Below are 19,709 nucleotides of genomic sequence, written 5' to 3'. Positions count from 1 at the left end.
TATGTTTCTTATTGGAAGGCATGGCATGGTACGAGGAAAGCCATAGAGAACATTTATGGAGCTTAGGAAAGTAACTTTGCAAAGTTACCCAAGTACATTGCAACTTTGCAAACTTCAAATCCTAATACTGTCGTGAAATGGTTTCATAATCCAAATGGCTCATCACATGTGGCAACATTTAAGTATATTTTTTTCGGCTTTTGGACCTGCAATTAATGCATTTCATCTATGCCGACCTGTTATTTCCATTGATGCTTGTCATTTGAGAGGTTCGTAAAAGGGTAAAATGCTTATTGTTGTTACAAAAGATGCCAACAATAATATATTACCAGTTTCTTATGCCATTGTTGATGAGGAAACTACACACAGTTGGAGTTGGTTTTTGTATCAGTTCAGACATTTTGTTGCTCAAGACAGACAATTGTCTGTTATTTTAGACTGACATCAAGGAATAATTCACGTAATGGAAAATCTAGAGGAATGGAAAGAGCCAGTGGGATACCATCGATTTTGTCTTCGACACATCAGAAGCAATCTCATGAAAAAGTACAAGAGTGTGAGGCTTAAATCATTTTGTTGGGATATTGGAAGCACCACACAAAAAAGAAAGTTTGTGAAGTATAAGAAACAAATCAAAGCAATCAATCTTGAAGCCTGGCAGTATTTAGACCAAATTGATAAAAGTCAATGGTATCTTTTTTATGATGAAAATCGTCGATGAGGGTCGTTAACGACAAATATATCCAAGAGTATGAATAATGCGCTACGAGGAGCAAGACAACTACCTTTTAGGGCGTGTATTGATCTTACATTCAATAGAACTGTGTAACATTTTAGAAAACATAGTGATGCTGCAATGAATTGCAATACACCTCTACCATCACGTATGTGGCCTCTCTTTCGTAAACGTGACACTTCTGCACAAAGTCATACTTTAACTGAGTTCAACTATAATGAAGGTGTCTATAGACTTGTCACCAAGTTACTAGTAAATGAAAACGGAGGAAATACCCACACTGTCAGTTATTATCAACATACATGCACATGTGGTAAGTGGCAGATGGAAAGATTCCCTTGTTCACATGCTCTTGCAGTTTGTCGTTTTAGAGGGGATAACCATTTTTCCATTATCAATCATGTTTACACAACTATGACGTACAAGCAACAATATAATGACGGGTTTTCACCACTTTCTCATGCTGATTATTGGTTAGAGGCTAACTGGAGTATTCAAGCAGATAACTCAAAATGTGTTGTCGGTCGAGGTCGGAGGCGTGCAAATCGATTTCGTAACGAGATGGATGTTCACCATCCTGCTGAACCACGTAAATGTGGACTATGCCATTAACCTGGTCATAACACGAGAAATTTTTCAAATTCTCAACCAAGATTCAATGCGATGTGAACAATGTAACTTTTATTATTCTTGTAATTTTATGTTTAATTTAGTTGTTAGTTCATGTTTAATTTCTTTTGTAGTTGTGTCTTTAATTATCTTGTAATTTCGTAATTTCATAACATGTAATATATTCGATATTGGTATCAATTAGAATGTGTTTATTAAAACTTTCTAATGGTGTAAATCGCAATAACATAATAGACATATTTCACTTGTATGTTTTTAATATATACAAATTTACATTTGTTGTAAAAAAGCTTAAAAAATAAATTTTTTATTAGAAAAGATATAAAATAAATATAACACATAAGTCATAGGGTTATTATGAAAGTTGAAGAGCCCAAAATGTAAATGTACATATTAATATGTTGATTTTTATGTGAGGACACAAAAAAGAAACCCATTTTTGAAAATGAAATAAAAATCAACCCATTTTTACAAAAGGTTTCTATTTTCAACCCAATTTTGCAAAAAAAACTCTAGTTTGAAGAGAAAGAGAAGAATGAAAGATGAGTTGACACCGGTCATGGTGAAAAAAGAAGACCTAATCTGATACCATATAAGGCTTATAATGTTCACATTAAGAGATTTCATTGTATTTCAATACTATATCATGAGCATACTTGGCTAGTGTCAAAAATAAACCATCATCTGTGTAGGATACTTCAAGACCCAAAAAATAATTCACAGCTCAAAGATCCTTAACTACAAATTCAGAGTGTAATTTGGAGATGAATTTACAAATGACGCAGGCTGTCCCGAAGAAAATGCATACGTTCTTGAGAGTCGCGTCGATAGGCAACTTGAGGAACATTCCAGACTTCGTGAGCTGTGGTAAGGCCTAGGTTTCGGCCATTGCAGCTTCGGTGAGAGAAGATTGAATGATGAGAAACACTTTCTGATCTGCTTTGAGCTAGGAGGCATACACATGGTTTGGGGTAGAAACACCAGCAGCAACATACATCAGGGTCTACAGTTTTTGGAGGTGTGACTTGGGTGTCGTTGATGTGGCCCGTTAATTTTGATATGTGAGAAGGGTGAGAAGATGATTGTGCCATAGTAAGTAATTTGTGGGGGATAGTTTGACAGAGTTTTTTGCAAAAATGGGTTGAAAATAGAAACCCTTTGTAAAAATGGGTTCATTCTTATTTGATTTACAAAAATGGTTTTTTTTTGTGGCCCCACATAAAAAACAAACGTATTAATATATAATTTTACATTTTGGTCCCTTTAACTTTCATAATAATCCCACAACTTATATATTATTTAATTTTTATATCTTTAATTTTTGAAGTTTATATTTTAATCTTTATTACATATAATATATAAGTTTATTATTCAAATTACATAATCGGAATTTATGTAAATATCAAATATTTCTTATATATATATATATATATATATATATATATATATATATATATATATATATATATATATATTAGGTCAAATTATTTGTAGAAAAAAACAAAACTCATTGAATTGTCATTATTTATCTGGAAAGTATATGTCTTAATTGTCACTATCTACATATAAAAGTAAAAGTATGAATTGTCACGTTCATCTGAAAATAAGTAAGTAAAAATTAAAAAAATAATTATAACTTTGTTTACCTTTAATTCATTTTCTGATGTATATATTGAATTCATCAGTTTAGTTTCCATCATCATTTTCATAAACCATAGTTCTCACAAATTTGAAATCCCAGCTTTTCTTCTTTAATTCTTCAGTCGCGTTTGTGACTTCATACACGAATTTTTCTTCGCAACTAAATTGTAAGGTACATAATCTTGTCTAAATTTCAAATATCTAACGTGAAACATTATATATAATACGATAATTTATATATTTTATCTTATTGTTTATTTTGCAATTACAAATAATGTGGCCTGCGAATACTAGTCTTGTAGATCTTCTTAACAATTATGGAGTACACAGCCAGTTAAACCTATTGATTTTGTCACCAACCCCTCTGAGGTACAATTTTATTTACCTAATGGTGCTAGATGTGAGAAAGATAATGACTTTGGATTTGATGAACCCAACTCCCAATTTAGTGAAGATAGTGTTAATGAATCATTAAGTGATGTTGGGGATGAGTCTGACGATAATGTCAATGAAACTCCGATTGTGAGTAACCATCCAGTTATGAACTTTATGAATGATATTGGAGACGAAGGAGACGATGACATAGTAGATATTCAAGACAAAATTCATTTAGATTTTTGGAATGAATCTGAAAACAAAATAAGGTTAGGAATGTTGTTTGAAAATAAGGATCAGGTAAAAAAAAGGCAGTAAGACTTTGGTTGATATAGCAAAATAGAGAGTTTAAGGTATGTGAAAGTAAAAGTAGTTTTTGGATAGCAAAGTGTAAAAGTCTTGGCGGTGAAGAAGGAAGTTCTAATACTGACCCATATACACTGAAGTGTGCATTATATGTTCGTGCAATGAAAAAGAAAAATCATCATATGTGGAAGATCACACGTTAGGTGGATGCATATAATTGTTTTGGATCTTGTAGAGGCAATGACAACAGAAGTCTAAACTCTGCAACTATAGCCTTCTATATCATCCACTCAATTGAAAAAGATATTGCTTATCCATTGAAACATATACAGGCAGATATTAAAAATATTCTAAATGTTTATGTTTCTTATTGGAAGGCATGGCATGGTACGAGGAAAGCCATAGAGAACATTTATGGGGCTTAGGAAAGTAACTTTGCAAAGTTACCCAAGTACATTGCAACTTTGCAAACTTCAAATCCTAATACTGTCGTGAAATGGTTTCATAATCCAAATGGCTCATCACATGTGGCAACATTTAAGTATATTTTTTTCGGCTTTTGGACCTGCAATTAATGCATTTCATCTATGCCGACCTGTTATTTCCATTGATGCTAGTCATTTGAGAGGTTCGTAAAAGGGTAAAATGCTTATTGTTGTTACAAAAGATGCCAACAATAATATATTACCAGTTTCTTATGCCATTGTTGATGAGGAAACTACACACAGTTGGAGTTGGTTTTTGTATCAGTTCAGACATTTTGTTGCTCAAGACAGACAATTGTCTGTTATTTCAGACTGACATCAAGGAATAATTCACGCAATGGAAAATCTAGAGGAATGGAAAGAGCCAGTGGGATACCATCGATTTTGTCTTCGACACATCAGAAGCAATCTCATGAAAAAGTACAAGAGCGTGAGGCTTAAATCATTTTGTTGGGATATTGGAAGCACCACACAAAAAAGAAAGTTTGTGAAGTATAAGAAACAAATCAAAGCAATCAATCTTGAAGCCTGGCAGTATTTAGACCAAATTGATAAAAGTCAATGGTATCTTTTTTATGATGAAAATCGTCGATGAGGGTCGTTAACGACAAATATATCCAAGAGTATGAATAATGCGCTACGAGGAGCAAGACAACTACCTTTTAGGGCGTGTATTGATCTTACATTCAATAGAACTGTGTAACATTTTAGAAAACATAGTGATGCTGCAATGAATTGCAATACACCTCTACCATCACGTATGTGGCCTCTCTTTCGTAAACGTGACACTTCTGCACAAAGTCATACTTTAACTGAGTTCAACTATAATGAAGGTGTCTATAGACTTGTCACCAAGTTACTAGTAAATGAAAACGGAGGAAATACCCACACTGTCAGTTATTATCAACATACATGCACATGTGGTAAGTGGCAGATGGAAAGATTCCCTTGTTCACATGCTCTTGCAGTTTGTCGTTTTAGAGGGGATAACCATTTTTCCATTATCAATCATGTTTACACAACTATGACGTACAAGCAACAATATAATGACGGGTTTTCACCACTTTCTCATGCTGATTATTGGTTAGAGGCTAACTGGAGTATTCAAGCAGATAACTCAAAATGTGTTGTCGGTCGAGGTCGGAGGCGTGCAAATCGATTTCGTAACGAGATGGATGTTCACCATCCTGCTGAACCACGTAAATGTGGACTATGCCATCAACCTGGTCATAACACGAGAAATTTTTCAAATTCTCAACCAAGATTCAATGCGATGTGAACAATGTAACTTTTATTATTCTTGTAATTTTATGTTTAATTTAGTTGTTAGTTCATGTTTAATTTCTTTTGTAGTTGTGTCTTTAATTATCTTGTAATTTCGTAATTTCATAACATGTAATATATTCGATATTGGTATCAATTAGAATGTGTTTATTAAAACTTTCTAATGGTGTAAATCGCAATAACTTAATAGACATATTTCACTTGTATGTTTTTAATATATACAAATTTACATTTGTTGTAAAAAAGCTTAAAAAATAAATTTTTTATTAAAAAAGATATAAAATAAATATAACACATAAGTTATAGGGTTATTATGAAAGTTGAAGAGCCCAAAATGTAAATTTACATATTAATATGTTGATTTTTATGTGGGAACACAAAAAAGAAACCCATTTTTGAAAATGAAATAAAAATCAACCCATTTTTACAAAAGGTTTCTATTTTCAACCCAATTTTGCAAAAAACTCTAGTTTGACATTGATCATGTGGAGAATGGTGTAAAGAGAAAGAGAAGAATGGAAGATGAGTTGACACCGGTCATGGTGAGAAAAGAAGACCTAATCTGATACCATATAAGGCTTATAATGTTCACATTAAGAGATTTCTTTGTATTCAAAACTATATATTACTATACTAGTTTATAACCCGTGGTAACCACGGTTACAAAATTAATTAAACTTTCTAAATAAAAACTCAAAACTATTAATTAATAATTTTAAATAACTGATTAAATAAAATATATTTTTTTAGTTATATATAAAATTATAATCGTTGATTCATATAAATACGTAAAATATATCATATTATAATTTGTATAAATTTTATTTTATTATAATTGGTATAAATTTTATTTTATTTTAATTCTAATATTATTAATTTAATGTAATTAAAATGTGATTTAAATTTTGGAATTTGAAATTTGAAATGAAGAATTAATAGATTGACAAGTGTTATGATATTAATTACAAATGTCAATAGATTGACAAGTGTCATGATATTAATTACAATGTCTAATATGGTGACACATGACAAAAGAGCTACTCTTTTATTAGAATAACTAGTTGTGAGACCCATGTGATACATGAGTTTATTCAATAAAATAAACACCTATGAAAATCTAAAAGTTTAGTAAATTTGAATTTATAAAAAAAATTATTTAATTGTTAAAGTTGAAGTATTTATTTATCATTTAAATTTATAAAAATAATTTAAATAAATAAACAATTAAAATAATTGGATTCAATTTAAAAGTATAGAAATTATAAGGAAAGTTCTATTAATGAATTGGATATGCATTTATTATACATTTATTACATTTAATTTAAATATTATATGAAATTTTATAAAACGAAAAAAAACCCACAAAATAACATGTGGATATTATTTAATCCACAAAATGACATGTGTCATAATGCATTAGAAGATGACATGTGGCAAAATCATATTTATTTATTAGGGTAGAAGATATAATACATAAGGTACAAAGATAACATAACTTCTAAAATAATGAGAGACTAAATAAATACAACAAATAATTATGATTTATTTCTAATAAGGTATCATTATTTAGAAATAGTGAATATATCTTTTAACATTTAGTTTGATTGATTTGACTAACATTGTAAATGGTTTACAATGGTGCCTATAGAATCCCCTCTATGTCAGTATGTCTTCATCTTCTTCTACCGTTGAAGCTTTTGTTTTTAGTGGGTTTCGTTTTTGTTTTGTCGGACTAAAAAAACAATTAATAAAAGCAAACACCAAGCAGTGCAGCATCACATTGGTAACAAAACAACAAAACAGGGTACGTTCATGACGCTTGCATACAAAACTCAAAAGATTTCTGGGCTCAACACCCCACTAATCACTCTCACAGTCACCTGCTTCGACTTCATTTCTTAGCCAACAAGTTTCCTCAAATATATAATATAATTATAAACCCACGTCAAAATTCTCATATTAACTTCACTTATCTTGTGCGAACATTGTCGTCTTTCAGAGTTGAGGCCATGAGGCAAAACAGGAAACAGATCATTTGTGAACTATGGGTACGAACCCTCTGCAGACGAAGACGATGGTAGTTATGAGAAATCGGAAACTGAAAGAGCGGTTCCGGTGGAGATTTTTCGTCGGAGAAACAGGAAAAAACGCCGATTGAAAAAAAATGGCTGTAATTTACAGGATCCGTTAGTAGTATGTGGTGGCGATATCATGTTAATGATATTGAGCTTTCTCGACGCACACAGTGTGGCTTCATCACTTGTTGTTTCTTGTAGATGGCGTAGAGTCGCTTGCAGTGATACCATTTGGTCTGAAAAGGTAGACACACACACACACTCGTTGTTCTTTACTATCTATTTTCTTTTTTGTTTCTTAAAATGTTACATTTGTTTGCTTTTTTTTTGTCCATATGATGATTTTGGTAATGGTTGGTTGGTTTTGTTTATAAAGAGCTCCATAAATAGTGGTAGTCATCACTCATGTCACATAAGGAGAGCTTTTTGTGTATACGACTTGTTTGATGCATGTTCATCATCATAGGTACTTAGGTAGGGTAGGAATTGAATCAAAGATTGCGTAAATGACCTAATTGCCCTCTACTTTCTTTGTTTATAGATCAAAGAGCTATGGGCTGACAAAGCTCATCTACCTCGTTTTGCCCAAGTTGAGGGGTTGTCAAAGTTGTCTGCTTACACCTTATCCATTCAAGATGGCAAACGGGTAAGTCTCTAAGTATATGTGGTCGTAGGCTTGTAGCATTAAAGAAGTGAGAATCAGGTCTTAGGTTCTGGTCTGTGTGGATATGACACATACCCTTTTATTTTTTTTAGATATTATATTGACAACGTTTGTTCTCTCTTGGCTTGTGTTCTTTATTAGAGTCGAATCTTGAAGGAAGATCTATGGGATCATGTTTGGGAGTTTCACTTTAAAGAGGCACGTGTTTTTTAATTCTGATGTTTCTTTATTAAAATGACTAAATGCAAGAAATAGCAACACAATTATATTTGTATCTTTATAATTTTATTTGTATGTTGAGATATGTAGGTAATAACGTTGTATTATCAATTTCTTTTTTCTGATTAAAACATTTTACTTTGAACAATCTACCGGTTATAGCAAATGAAAATTACTTTGTAAATTATCGTTAGATGATATTGATATAATTCGCTATATTTTTCAAAGTACAATGCTTTACAAAAATGAACATAGGATGCTATAACAAAAAGAAAATGCAAGTTGGATGCTATAATAAAGGGCTAAAAACAAGAAATAACAATGTACTTCCTCTTCCTAGGTTCATTTCTTTTATTGTAATTTCGTTTTTTTATTATTAAGGCATTGTACTTTGAAAAAACCTCCAAATTAAATGGTTTTACTTCCATCTTTAGTTTTTATTAAAGAATTATACTTTAAAAAATATACCCAATTATACCACTTTGTAGTCTAGTCGGATAATAATATATAACCCTAAGATTTCCTCCATTATTCCAAAATCATATAATTTTATTGTTCGATTTGATTCAGAGTGTCCCAGAATACTGGCGGAATTTGGATCCATATTGGAGAGGAACAGGGCCACCGATGCATCGCTACTTCCATGAAGATGGAAGCCAAACTGCTGATGTTGATGATAAGGTATGGGGAGGCCATGAATGCTGTTACTCCATTGTTACAAGCTTCTTAGCAGATGGAAGAATTCGGGAACATTATGTAAGAATCAACAGTTGGCCACAACTTTCTATATCGAGGAGGCATGATTGGGGTTGGGAAATGTCAAATGGCCTCTATTTATACTCGAGTGTTCCCGATACTTATAAGCCAGGTGGCACTGGTCCCTATCTTCCTGTTCATTAATTAATTTGTGTTTCTTGTTTTGTTTACCAAGTTTGTTTGGTTATAGGTTTTTGAATATTTTAGATTGATTTTGCTAGTTTTTTTTTTTTTTTTTTTTTTTGCGTTCAATATGTGTGTATTTGGTTTTTGGAAATTGCAATGACTTTTTTATTTTTGAGGAAGATTTCAAGTTGAAAGTTACATATTCGCCCATTACCGTTGATTTAGAAGATGTATTTGGTGATCTTTATTGATGACAATTTTAAGTATTTGAGTAACATAAAGATTTTACTTGAACTATGTGCATTGTAGATGTTACAATATGATTTTACATGTCATATGTTTCATTTGATTGATTAGTAACTATAACTTGTCTTCATGTCATGCCATCATAATTCAATTCAAATCAACAGTTACTTGTTAATTACTATAATTCAGAGTACTGTATAATAAGAAGAAATTAAAGTTAGATAGCTATTTCTTGCATTTAGCCATAGGTTTAATTTCAAAATTAAATTATTATTTATTGAAATGTTCAAGTATAAACGAGTTAAATAGAAGACCATGTCTATATGCTTCTTTCTATTGTGGTCACCTTTTATGTAGATACTAGAAAGATATGTACTAGAATAAAGTTATATAATTTTATTTTTTTAGTTCACATTTTAAAAATAATAAGACAACTACTATAAAATAATAACACTTAGATTAAGTTGATATATAAATTTGTATTTAATTTGAACCATATTGCAAAATATACGTCTATTAACATCATATCATTCAATATCATTTATCTATGGTTTTTATTTAAATAAAACTAAACATAATTTTCGATTTAGTATTATAGTTTAGCATTATGATCGATTAATTTAGAAATTACTTATCTATTGTTTTTTTGTTTTTTTTTGTTTGTTTGTTTTTTTTTTGTTGTTTTATAACTTTTATCATTATGGTTAATTGATACATGAAACATTGTTTATAAGTTAACGCAATGTAATTTTCATGTTAATTAATTAAAAATCACTTATTTGAAAACAATTGAATTATAATAAAAATTGTTTTTTTTGATATTTTTATTTAATTTGACTTGTTGTTCTATATTTACAATATTTAAACTTTTATTAACCATTCACCTAACGGATTTAATATAATATTTATATTAACAAATAAGTGTATTATAATCAATGTTCTAAAAAGCTCGTCATTACTCCAAGGTTTGTACTTATCGCCAAACTTCGACAAAATGTCGCATTAAGTCAAACATATATATAAAAATGAATAATAGTAATATATATATATATATATATATATATATATATATATATATATATATATATATATATATAAGTATTAATTATATACAAAATTGCCGCCTTAAGTTCCGATTTACAAACGACGTGGCTCGCCGTTGCTCAAAAAATCTTAAGGCTTGACATTGCCGCCAAGTCATGCCTTTTTTTATTTAGAACCTTGATTATAATGATCAATTGATAAGTCTACCAATAATCAAAACTTAAGGCTTGACATTGCCGCCCCCTAAATCCCAGAATACACTGGTGAGTGCCTTTTTTCATAAAATTGTCCAAGATATGGAAGTGCATTTCGACATGACGGCTCGGCAGAAAGCGGTTTTCCAGTGCTTACGTGCACCACATGCTCAAGATTTTCTTCTGGCTATCACTATAGATGGGCTTGGCCAACACATGTCTCCCGTGGAGTATCGTACTATTCTCAAATGTCGACTCATGATTCCCATTTTCCCAACTGACGAGATATGTCCTGTGTGTAGCAAGGCATGTTTGGACTCTTTTGGGGAGCATGCAGTTCACTGTAAAGAACTCCCGGGGTTCAAATACAGGCACGATATGGTTAGGGATGTCTTGTTTGACATATTTAAGCGTGCCGGGGTTTCCGCTAAGAAAGAGGCACCTGTTAATTTCTTGACTGACCCGATAGAAGGAAGGTCAACCCTCAGACCAGCTGACATTTTGATTTTTGGATGGGTCGGAGGGAAACACGCATGTGTGGATCTTACAGGGGTATCCCCTCTCGTGGGCCTGAGGGCTGGAGGTTTCACAGCGGGACATGCTGCTTTAAAAGTAGCCACAGGAAAAGTCACAAAACATGAGAGATCATGCCTAGAAAATCAACATGTGTTCATACCATTTGCATTTGATACATTTGGTTTCCTTGCACCGGATGCGGTAGAGCTTCTTAAAAGAGTACAACGAATCATGCATAGTAATGTTATATCCCCTAGATCTTCGGATGTAGTCTTCAAAAGAATTAACTTTAACATTCAAAAAGGCTTAGCGGCACAGCTTGTTGCCCGTTTTCCATCTCACTCATTGTACGATGACAATTAAAAAGATGTCAATAATAGATGTACTGTTCATTTCAAATTAAAAGATTAATGATATTAAGTTGGAAATTGAAAAGTCATTGAGCGTTTAAATGCATACAGTGATAGAAGAATCCATAAACCAAGGTGTAATGTCTTCACTTGTTTTGTTGACACACATTGCATTACTTGTCCCTTGGGATTTTAATAATCTACTCATTGAAGGGGGAGTGTCTGTTGAAGTGGAAAGTTCCACCGAGCTTCCATATATGTCTAAATGGTAAACATGCTTTAGATTTTATGAAAAAGATAAAAGAATCTATGCACCAAGGTGTAACAGTATTATCAAACTCTGGTAGAATTTAATTATTTATTTTTTCTTGGGCTTGGAAGGGAAAAAAACAAAAATGCATTTTGATTGGTTACGTTCCTAATTACACTGGCTTCATTGCATGATTAGAAGCCTTCCTGAATCATTATTGTTTATTTTTGCATTTGATTAGTCAATTGTTTCAATGTCACAAGACATTAAAAAGGTCTAATTTTTTTAAGCCTCGCATAACAACTTTAATTGTCTGTTTCATACTAGTAGCAGTTCCAAGAATAGCATCTCTAATTTTCCACGGTCCGGAAAGAATTTTTATTTATTTATGTTTATTTAAAATCAGAGTGATCTTTATAAATGTGGAATTTGTCTCATAAAAAATATTTCCAAAGAAAACATTTTTAATTGATTATTAAAACTTCGGATGTCATAACTTATACAAAACGTAATCATTACAGGCCTTACGTTATCTTATTGTAGTAATGGCCTAAACTCCTCAAAACTCTCAGTAGATTGTACCTTTGTACCGCTACCTGTGATACAAAGTAAACTGAGTGGGTCAGGTTGAGAACCTGGTGAGCACATAGGGTTTTCAACCCACAATGATATTATTTATTTTTCTTAACAAACAATTAACTCGATTACACATTCTCGTTATTCTTACTCTCTGAACCAAAAATGCTAAACTCAAAAGACCTACCCAAAGGATCTATGTGAATAGACATTACTACTTCAGGGATTTCGTAGTAATATGTGTCAATAAGGCAACCCTAAGGGGGATAGAGTACCCGAATGAACAACTTTAATTTTCCCTGAAAAGTATGATCATTAACACAACCTACTGGTGTTCTACTGAACTATCTAGAATAGTCGGTGGTCGTCATCTATACCCTGTTAGATGACTGGTCCCGGTAATACAATACGGGACATCTCACCATTATTTTATTTTCCTAAAAACCCTTTACTACCCAACCCATTATTTTATTTTTATCAAAATCCTTCACTACCCAAAGCAAACATGTAAAAAAGTAAAATCATATCATATTATAGAACAAATATCAAGTACGCAGATAGCAAGCACATATAACATTTAATAGATACTTCATATCTATGTGTAAGCTGAAAGTAACTATGTACTCACTTGTTAAAAGTGGATGCCACATAATTTGAGTATCATTTCGCCTTAACACTTTGACGTTTCCCTTAATGTGACCTAGGTATGATTATTACTAAGTCTTAGCATGATATTCCTTAAGAATAATGATAGTATAGATCCCTCAACAATTCTAATGTCTACATCAAGATCTATCAAGTAAGGAATAACCAGGTAGGATCATATTGAAGGTAGGGCCCGTTTGGTATACAATGTATACTGTTTGGAAATCCCACTTTAAACACCTCACTAAATCCAACCTAGACATTATCCCTGTAAGTGGATCAATCAGTATAATGACTTGGAATTAATGATAAATCTTATTTATAGGTTCATAATAACAACCATGAACATAAATATATGTTACAATGAAAGCGATATAAATGTAGCTTAACTTACAAAGATTTTCCATACAGATGTCCGAAAATTGAACTGGCAAAATCCCAATTCAAGAGCTTCCACATTCTGGGATCTCAGGGACTCCAAAGCTTCACTAGAACCTTACTAAATAGATTTTTCGGCCAAAATGAAGAGAAAGTCGAGAGAGTTAGAATGGTGTGATGAATGAAAGAAACTAATGACTTCTTTTTATAGCAGGGGTGTCCGTCATGCACCCCAAATGGCTTTACTATACGTTAACTATTATACCAATCAGATTTCTTCAAATGTTTATCTTAAACGTTTTTAGGTGTTTAAAACACTTTATTAAACTGTTCATTAAACATTGTATGTTCATTTCAAAACCCCATTACATATGTGTTTCAAACAAAGGTTCCTTTATACTTAAACTGTTTTGTCAAACAAATACTTTCAAACCGTTTTATAAACTGACATCAAGTCGATCTTTTCTTAGGTATTAATCTTTTTCAAAGGTTTTATAAAACTCCTTATATGCTTTTATATTGTCAATTGTATGCCTGTATATGTATAGTTATATAAATAATGTTTAAAGGACTTAGGAAGGCTAACCAGCTTTATTTCCTTTTTCCCATTGGGATGTTGTCTGGTAGGGTATCGGGTATCCGTCCGAAGGTCGCTTAACTATCAGTTATATATCATGTATACATATAGAGACATAAAAGTTTTCCTCAGTCAGTTCAGTACCTTTAGGTAGCAAAGGCATACTTTAGGTTATACACGTGCATGGTTAGTAACTATTATAGGTATAGTTAGGAGATACCACTTACCATTCCAAGTACAGGGAATCACACAAGAGTCAGTTCATTCATGATTCTATACTAGTACATTACATGTTACATGAGTACGTTTACATAGATACGCTTACGTGAATACGTTTACATAGATATGCTTACATGAGTACGTTTACATAGATACGATTACATGAGTACGTTCACATAGATACGCTTACATGAGTACGTTTACATAGATACTATATGGCGAGTTACTATTACCTATTATACGTATAGATAATGTTATATAATTCACCTTCTTATCTTTATTTTGTGATTCAATCACATAATCGACGAGATAGACTGGACTTAATATCCTAGTACCAAAGGATACTTTGTGGGACTAACCATTCATATCACCACTGTTACCTACAGAGGTAAATTCACATCTACGGATGTCTACGGATGATACCATTATAGGTATACTTTAAGGGATTAACTATTCCTACACCCAACTGTTAGCTACAGAGGTAAATGTACATCCACGGATGTCTTCAGTTAACACTGTTAGTTATCCTAGTATAAAAGGATAATACTTAAGTTAGTTATATTATTACCTTTATCTTGTGACTGATTCACATAACCGATGAGGTGAATTATATTTGAGTATCCTAGTACCATAGGATACAATTTCTTATAATAATAATAATAGCAAAACAGTCGGGTCTTGGTATAAGACTACTTTCAAAACAGTCGGGTCTTGGTAGAAGACTATTTTCAAAACAGTTAGGTCTTGGTAGAAGATTTCATCTATATTAATAGGAATCATAGGGATTTCTAGGGTTTATCAAACGCTTTCAATTACTTACAAACATTTTCACACTTATACGAACTTTCTTTCAAAACAATGTCAAGACTTTCATTACAACTTTTGCAAATCAAAGACACATTAATACTTATGAATTCACCAGCTTTTGACTGATACTCGCTTTCAAAATAACTTGTATTCTCAGGTCACAAATAGACAGGTACGACGACCAGGTTTAGTGAAGACGGAGCAGTCCAGACTCGTCTTATATTCTGATTATTCATTTTATTATTGTATATTATGAAAGAACACACTTGTAATTATAATTATACTATTAATGAAATGGATGATGTTGTTGCTTGTTTACTACTTTACATTTTTGTGATACATTACATGACGTCCTCCGCCCCAGAACGTTTCCGCCGTTCTCGGTCTTGGGGTGTGACAGATTGGTATAAGAGCATTGTTTATAGTGAATTAAGTATATCAACCCATAAAAGATATACTAACTATAAATACAGTGGGATTAAAGATACTCTGAATGAGAGTTTATACTTTTAAATAATAAAATATTTAAGTAAGTATACGTGCCTGCATTCATATTAAAATCGGTGTCACAACGACAAGAACAAAAGTATTACGATTGTTGAATATCACAGGTAAGCTCGGGGATGTATGGTCAGTGTTGGGAGTGGCATAGCCTGATCAACTATGCTGTTCCGGGGAGTGATTAGCACATGCCCAAGAATGTTGTGATGTGTCAACAAGTCTAAAAACTTACCAACACCACTACAATGAGAACATTATAACAGAACCTAAGTCTAAAATACCATAGGGGTGTTTTGTGTTACTATAATTACTTACTTGAGAACTAAAAAAGATCTTCATTACTTAGTTGATAGTTGCTAAGTGGATACACTAAGGCTATATGTAACTAGGATGTTATAGACTTAAAATCTGTGAAATTTTTGCTTTACCCCTATCCCTTTTGAATTTGGAGTTAAGGTCACTTATTCGAAGGCTATCCTGTGTGGATTACATATGACTGGTATGCACTTTACAAATAGCGATGTAACTAATGAAGATTTTCTAATAATTATCTAGATAGTTCGTCTAATAATTATTTCCTTACACCAATTCTTGCGTAGATAACATGGCTGGACTCCATCCCCATGGCAACCCGTACCTTCCGAACGAAGTCATTGCTGGATGGTTTGGAGAAGGACCAGAGAATGATCATCCTATCCCTTTGAGTGATCACCACACTGAAGACCTCGCAGATGATGACAACTCCGAACCCGAGGTTGAGAACCTCCCCAGGCAGCTCCCTTTCCAAATCCTAACCCTCGTCCGACTTTTCAAGGCCCGACGCCTCCGTGGGTGGAATGCTTGGAAACATGGAGCCAAGGACACGATCAGCCCATGCCATTTAATGGTGACCGAAGCTTTTATGACCTAAGCAATGGGGGCTCAGCAGACAGAATCTTGCTAATTTTGGTCCGCAGAGTGGCTCGAAATGAGATTCAAGGCGGGACAGCCCTACATCAGATCACCGAAGTTGTCACCAATGCGAGAATGCATACCCTTTGCACCATTCGTCTGGAACATGCTCGTGAGAGATCTGAAAGAGACCATAAAACCCTGCTTCAAGCACTGGCTGAATCACGAGCCGAAGTCATAGTACTCCGAGTACGCCAGAGGGTGTACGAAAGACACCTGCTTGATATGGAACGTCAACTGGCTGAGCTAAGAGTTCACCAGAGGGATGATCGTCACCAGTAGTAGAAGTCTTATTTTCTTTCCCTGTTATAGTGGGATCGATTTCCTGTCTAGGTCTTGTGTGACATTTTTTCTATGAAACCATCTTGTACTATAAGTACTTTTAGTTAGGCCTTTATGCGGCCAAAACTTTTGCTACTCTGGATATGATGTAAGACCTTCTATAAGGTCAAATTTTCCTGAACTTATTACATCTTAAACATCGATGATATTGACAGCCGGCTAACTTCCGTGTCACTCTCTGTTCAAAAACCTTCATCATACCTTCATTGGAGTCTATCTGAAACTTGCTTTAGTCAAAGTCTTTGGACTATAGTAATTTAACTCCAGAATCATTTTCAAGCCTCTTTCAAGGGTTGGATCATGTTATTCACCAACCAATGATGCCTCGGCTTGAACGACAAACGTCTTGAGACCATTGTACGAACTTAATTCCACTCTTTGCAAGGACTGCATCATAGGGATTTAGGTCGAACCCACGAGAACTTACTTCTATTCTTTACATAAACGGTCAAACTACGTCTAGGTTCAACCATGCTCGCTCACAAATTCATTTTCTTTCCGTGAAACAGAATCATGTCGCCAAAGAAAAACGATCAACCCATCAACCAAACACCAACTCTTCAGATTGATGCGGCTACCTTTCAAGCTGCAGTCTCGGCTGCCGTGTCGGCTATTCTAACCCACCTTAACGCTAACAACGCGAATGTTAGCGGGATTTTTAACAATAATTCCAATCCAGGTAACAATCAAGTACCTCAACGAGCAACAAACTACCACGATACCCCGAGTTCCAAGACCAAGAGTAACAAACGAAAGTTTTGGGCTTAAACTAAGGACAAATCACTTCGAGGGGAGAACAAGAAACAACCACCGGTAACGACTTTCACAGCTACGACATATGTACCTCCTACAACCATTCCTTTTGATATCCCAATTTTCCCTACGCCAGCCAGACAATATGTCGGAAGCCTACCGTAATGCTATGAGTGTAGCTTTCATCATCTGGGTAGTTGTCGTCCGTTACACTGCTTTAAGTGCAACAAGAATAAACATACTACCAGCTGCTGCAGGACCCAGATCCAACACATTACTTCAACCACCAATGTCCAAACCTCTCGGATATGCCATCTATGTGGCGTCATGGGACACTTCAAGAGGGACTGCCCAACAGAGAAGAACGACGGCGAATCCGGAGAAGTTTGACCTCAGAATGGAAAGAGGCAACAAAGGACCCTACTATAGTATAGGTTCACTTCGAATCGTCAGTATTTTATATGCTTTTAAAACATGTTTAAAACTAGTGCAACTCGAGTCTTATCTTTTGCGAGATCCCGTCAGTTAAGGGACCCTTGTGCTGCGTATACTTGCCTTTTGTAGTATACTTTGTTCGCAGCAGTATTCCAGTAGTTACTCTAAACTACTGTAACTATGTTAAAGGTTGCACTGTGGTGTTTTGTCTGTAACGCCTTATGTTCAAATCTAATGTCTTTAGTTTCCATATGATTCCGACATTTTCGTGCAACTTGAGTCAATTCGAGCTTCACAATATTAGTTTCGTGCATACATCTCTTTCTCTGAAATCGTCTTTTTAGCGAAGCCATCATTTCAGAGCTCTGAAGTACTCATGCCAGAAGTACCTCATCTTCAGAGACCTCAACATGACTTCCATTAGAAATAATTACCCTCTGCCTTGCATATATGAGTCGGTTGACCAACCGCAAGGAACGATGTACCTTTCAGAAATGGACCTAAGATCCGAATATCACCAGTTGCGAGTGTTAGTGAAGTATGTTCTAAGGACAATCTTCCAAACTCGATACGGACACTACGAGCCCGTAGTGATACCCCTCGGATAGGACCAATACACCCGTAGTATTCATGAACTTAATGAACAGGGTACGCCATTCTTACTTGGATATGTTCGTCATTGTCTTTATAAATGACTTACTTATCTACTCTCGTAGTAAGAAGGAAATCATAAAGAGCATCTACAACAAACCCAGGAAACATTACGATCAGAGAAGCTTTACGCGAAGTTCTCTAAATGCGAGTTCTAGATTTGAAGAGTCGAATTCCTAAGACACATTACCACTAATGTAGGAATTCTTGAGGACCCTGCCAAAAATTAAAACCGCTGAGAATTTGTCAGCACCAAAGACGCCGACAGGAATTCGCCAAATGTTAGCTCTCGCTGACCTACTGTCGAGAGTTCATTCAGAACTCTTCGCGAATTATGAAACCTCCTATGACTTTGACTCAAAAGGGAGTGACCCTTGACTGGGAAGACAAGCAAGAGGAAGAAACGTTGGAATCCCAAGTAAGACAAAATCATTTTGGAAGCCTCACCCTGGGAAGGCTTGATACGCTTCAGAAAGCGTGGAGAGCTAAATCCAAGAGACTTAGGACCTCTGAGATTCTTACCCGAATCGGCCCTATAACTCATAAACCCAACCTACATCGTGAACTCAGTAAGGTACATTCTACCCTTCACGTCTCAAACTTGTAAAAAAGTATCGATGTAACGTCCCAAAATTCAAGGCTAAAAAATTTCTTTTAATAAAACATTACTTTAAGCAAATTCATCATTTCAAAACATAAACAGAGTATTAGTTTCCAAAATACATGCTCGTTATCAGAGTAAACATTCCCAGGTTGTCTAATCTATGGTGTGTGCCATGCGATCACTCCGAGCTCTTCCCTCCGCTACTGGAAGTACCTGAAACCAAAACTGAAAACCGTAAGCACGAAGCTTAGTGAGTTCCCTACCCTACCATATACCATGCATAACCACATACTACACATACTGCACATACTAGGCCACGCCCGCCATCCTGGGCGTCGCCCGCTACAACGGCCCCGCCGTTCCAGGCCTCGCC

The 19,709-nt window shown here is 34.1% G+C and overlaps 1 protein-coding gene and 1 long non-coding RNA gene across 2 annotated transcripts; both read left to right on the top strand.

Annotated features, from left to right (window-relative positions):
* Positions 1–4,510: 4,510 nt before the first annotated feature.
* LOC145058984 (uncharacterized) lies at positions 4,511–5,452 on the top strand. The gene is made up of 2 exons (XM_079006856.1): positions 4,511–4,737; positions 4,894–5,452. Exons 1-2 carry the CDS (start codon positions 4,511–4,513, stop codon positions 5,450–5,452), a joined length of 786 nt encoding a protein of 261 aa, XP_078862982.1.
* A 1,852-nt stretch (positions 5,453–7,304) lies between these two features.
* Positions 7,305–9,501, top strand: LOC145070087 (uncharacterized). The gene is made up of 3 exons (XR_013689823.1): positions 7,305–7,776; positions 8,074–8,178; positions 8,338–9,501. It is a non-coding gene; the product is annotated as an uncharacterized LOC145070087 (long non-coding RNA).
* The last annotated feature ends 10,208 nt before the right edge of the window (positions 9,502–19,709 follow it).

Source organism: Lactuca serriola, chromosome 1 (assembly GCF_051521515.1).
Source record: "Lactuca serriola cultivar US96UC23 chromosome 1, Lser_US96UC23_V15, whole genome shotgun sequence".
Taxonomy (NCBI): Eukaryota; Viridiplantae; Streptophyta; class Magnoliopsida; order Asterales; family Asteraceae; genus Lactuca; species Lactuca serriola.
This window is presented reverse-complemented; position numbering and strand designations above follow the sequence as displayed.

Bases quoted from the DNA above. Each gene is read 5' to 3' on its own strand.
- LOC145058984 (XM_079006856.1), top strand. From the start codon at position 4,511: ATGGAAAATCTAGAGGAATGGAAAGAGCCAGTGGGATACCATCGATTT. The intron at 4,738-4,893 runs GTATCTTTTTTA...TAGAAAACATAG, and splicing joins CAAATTGATAAAAGTCAATG to TGATGCTGCAATGAATTGCA.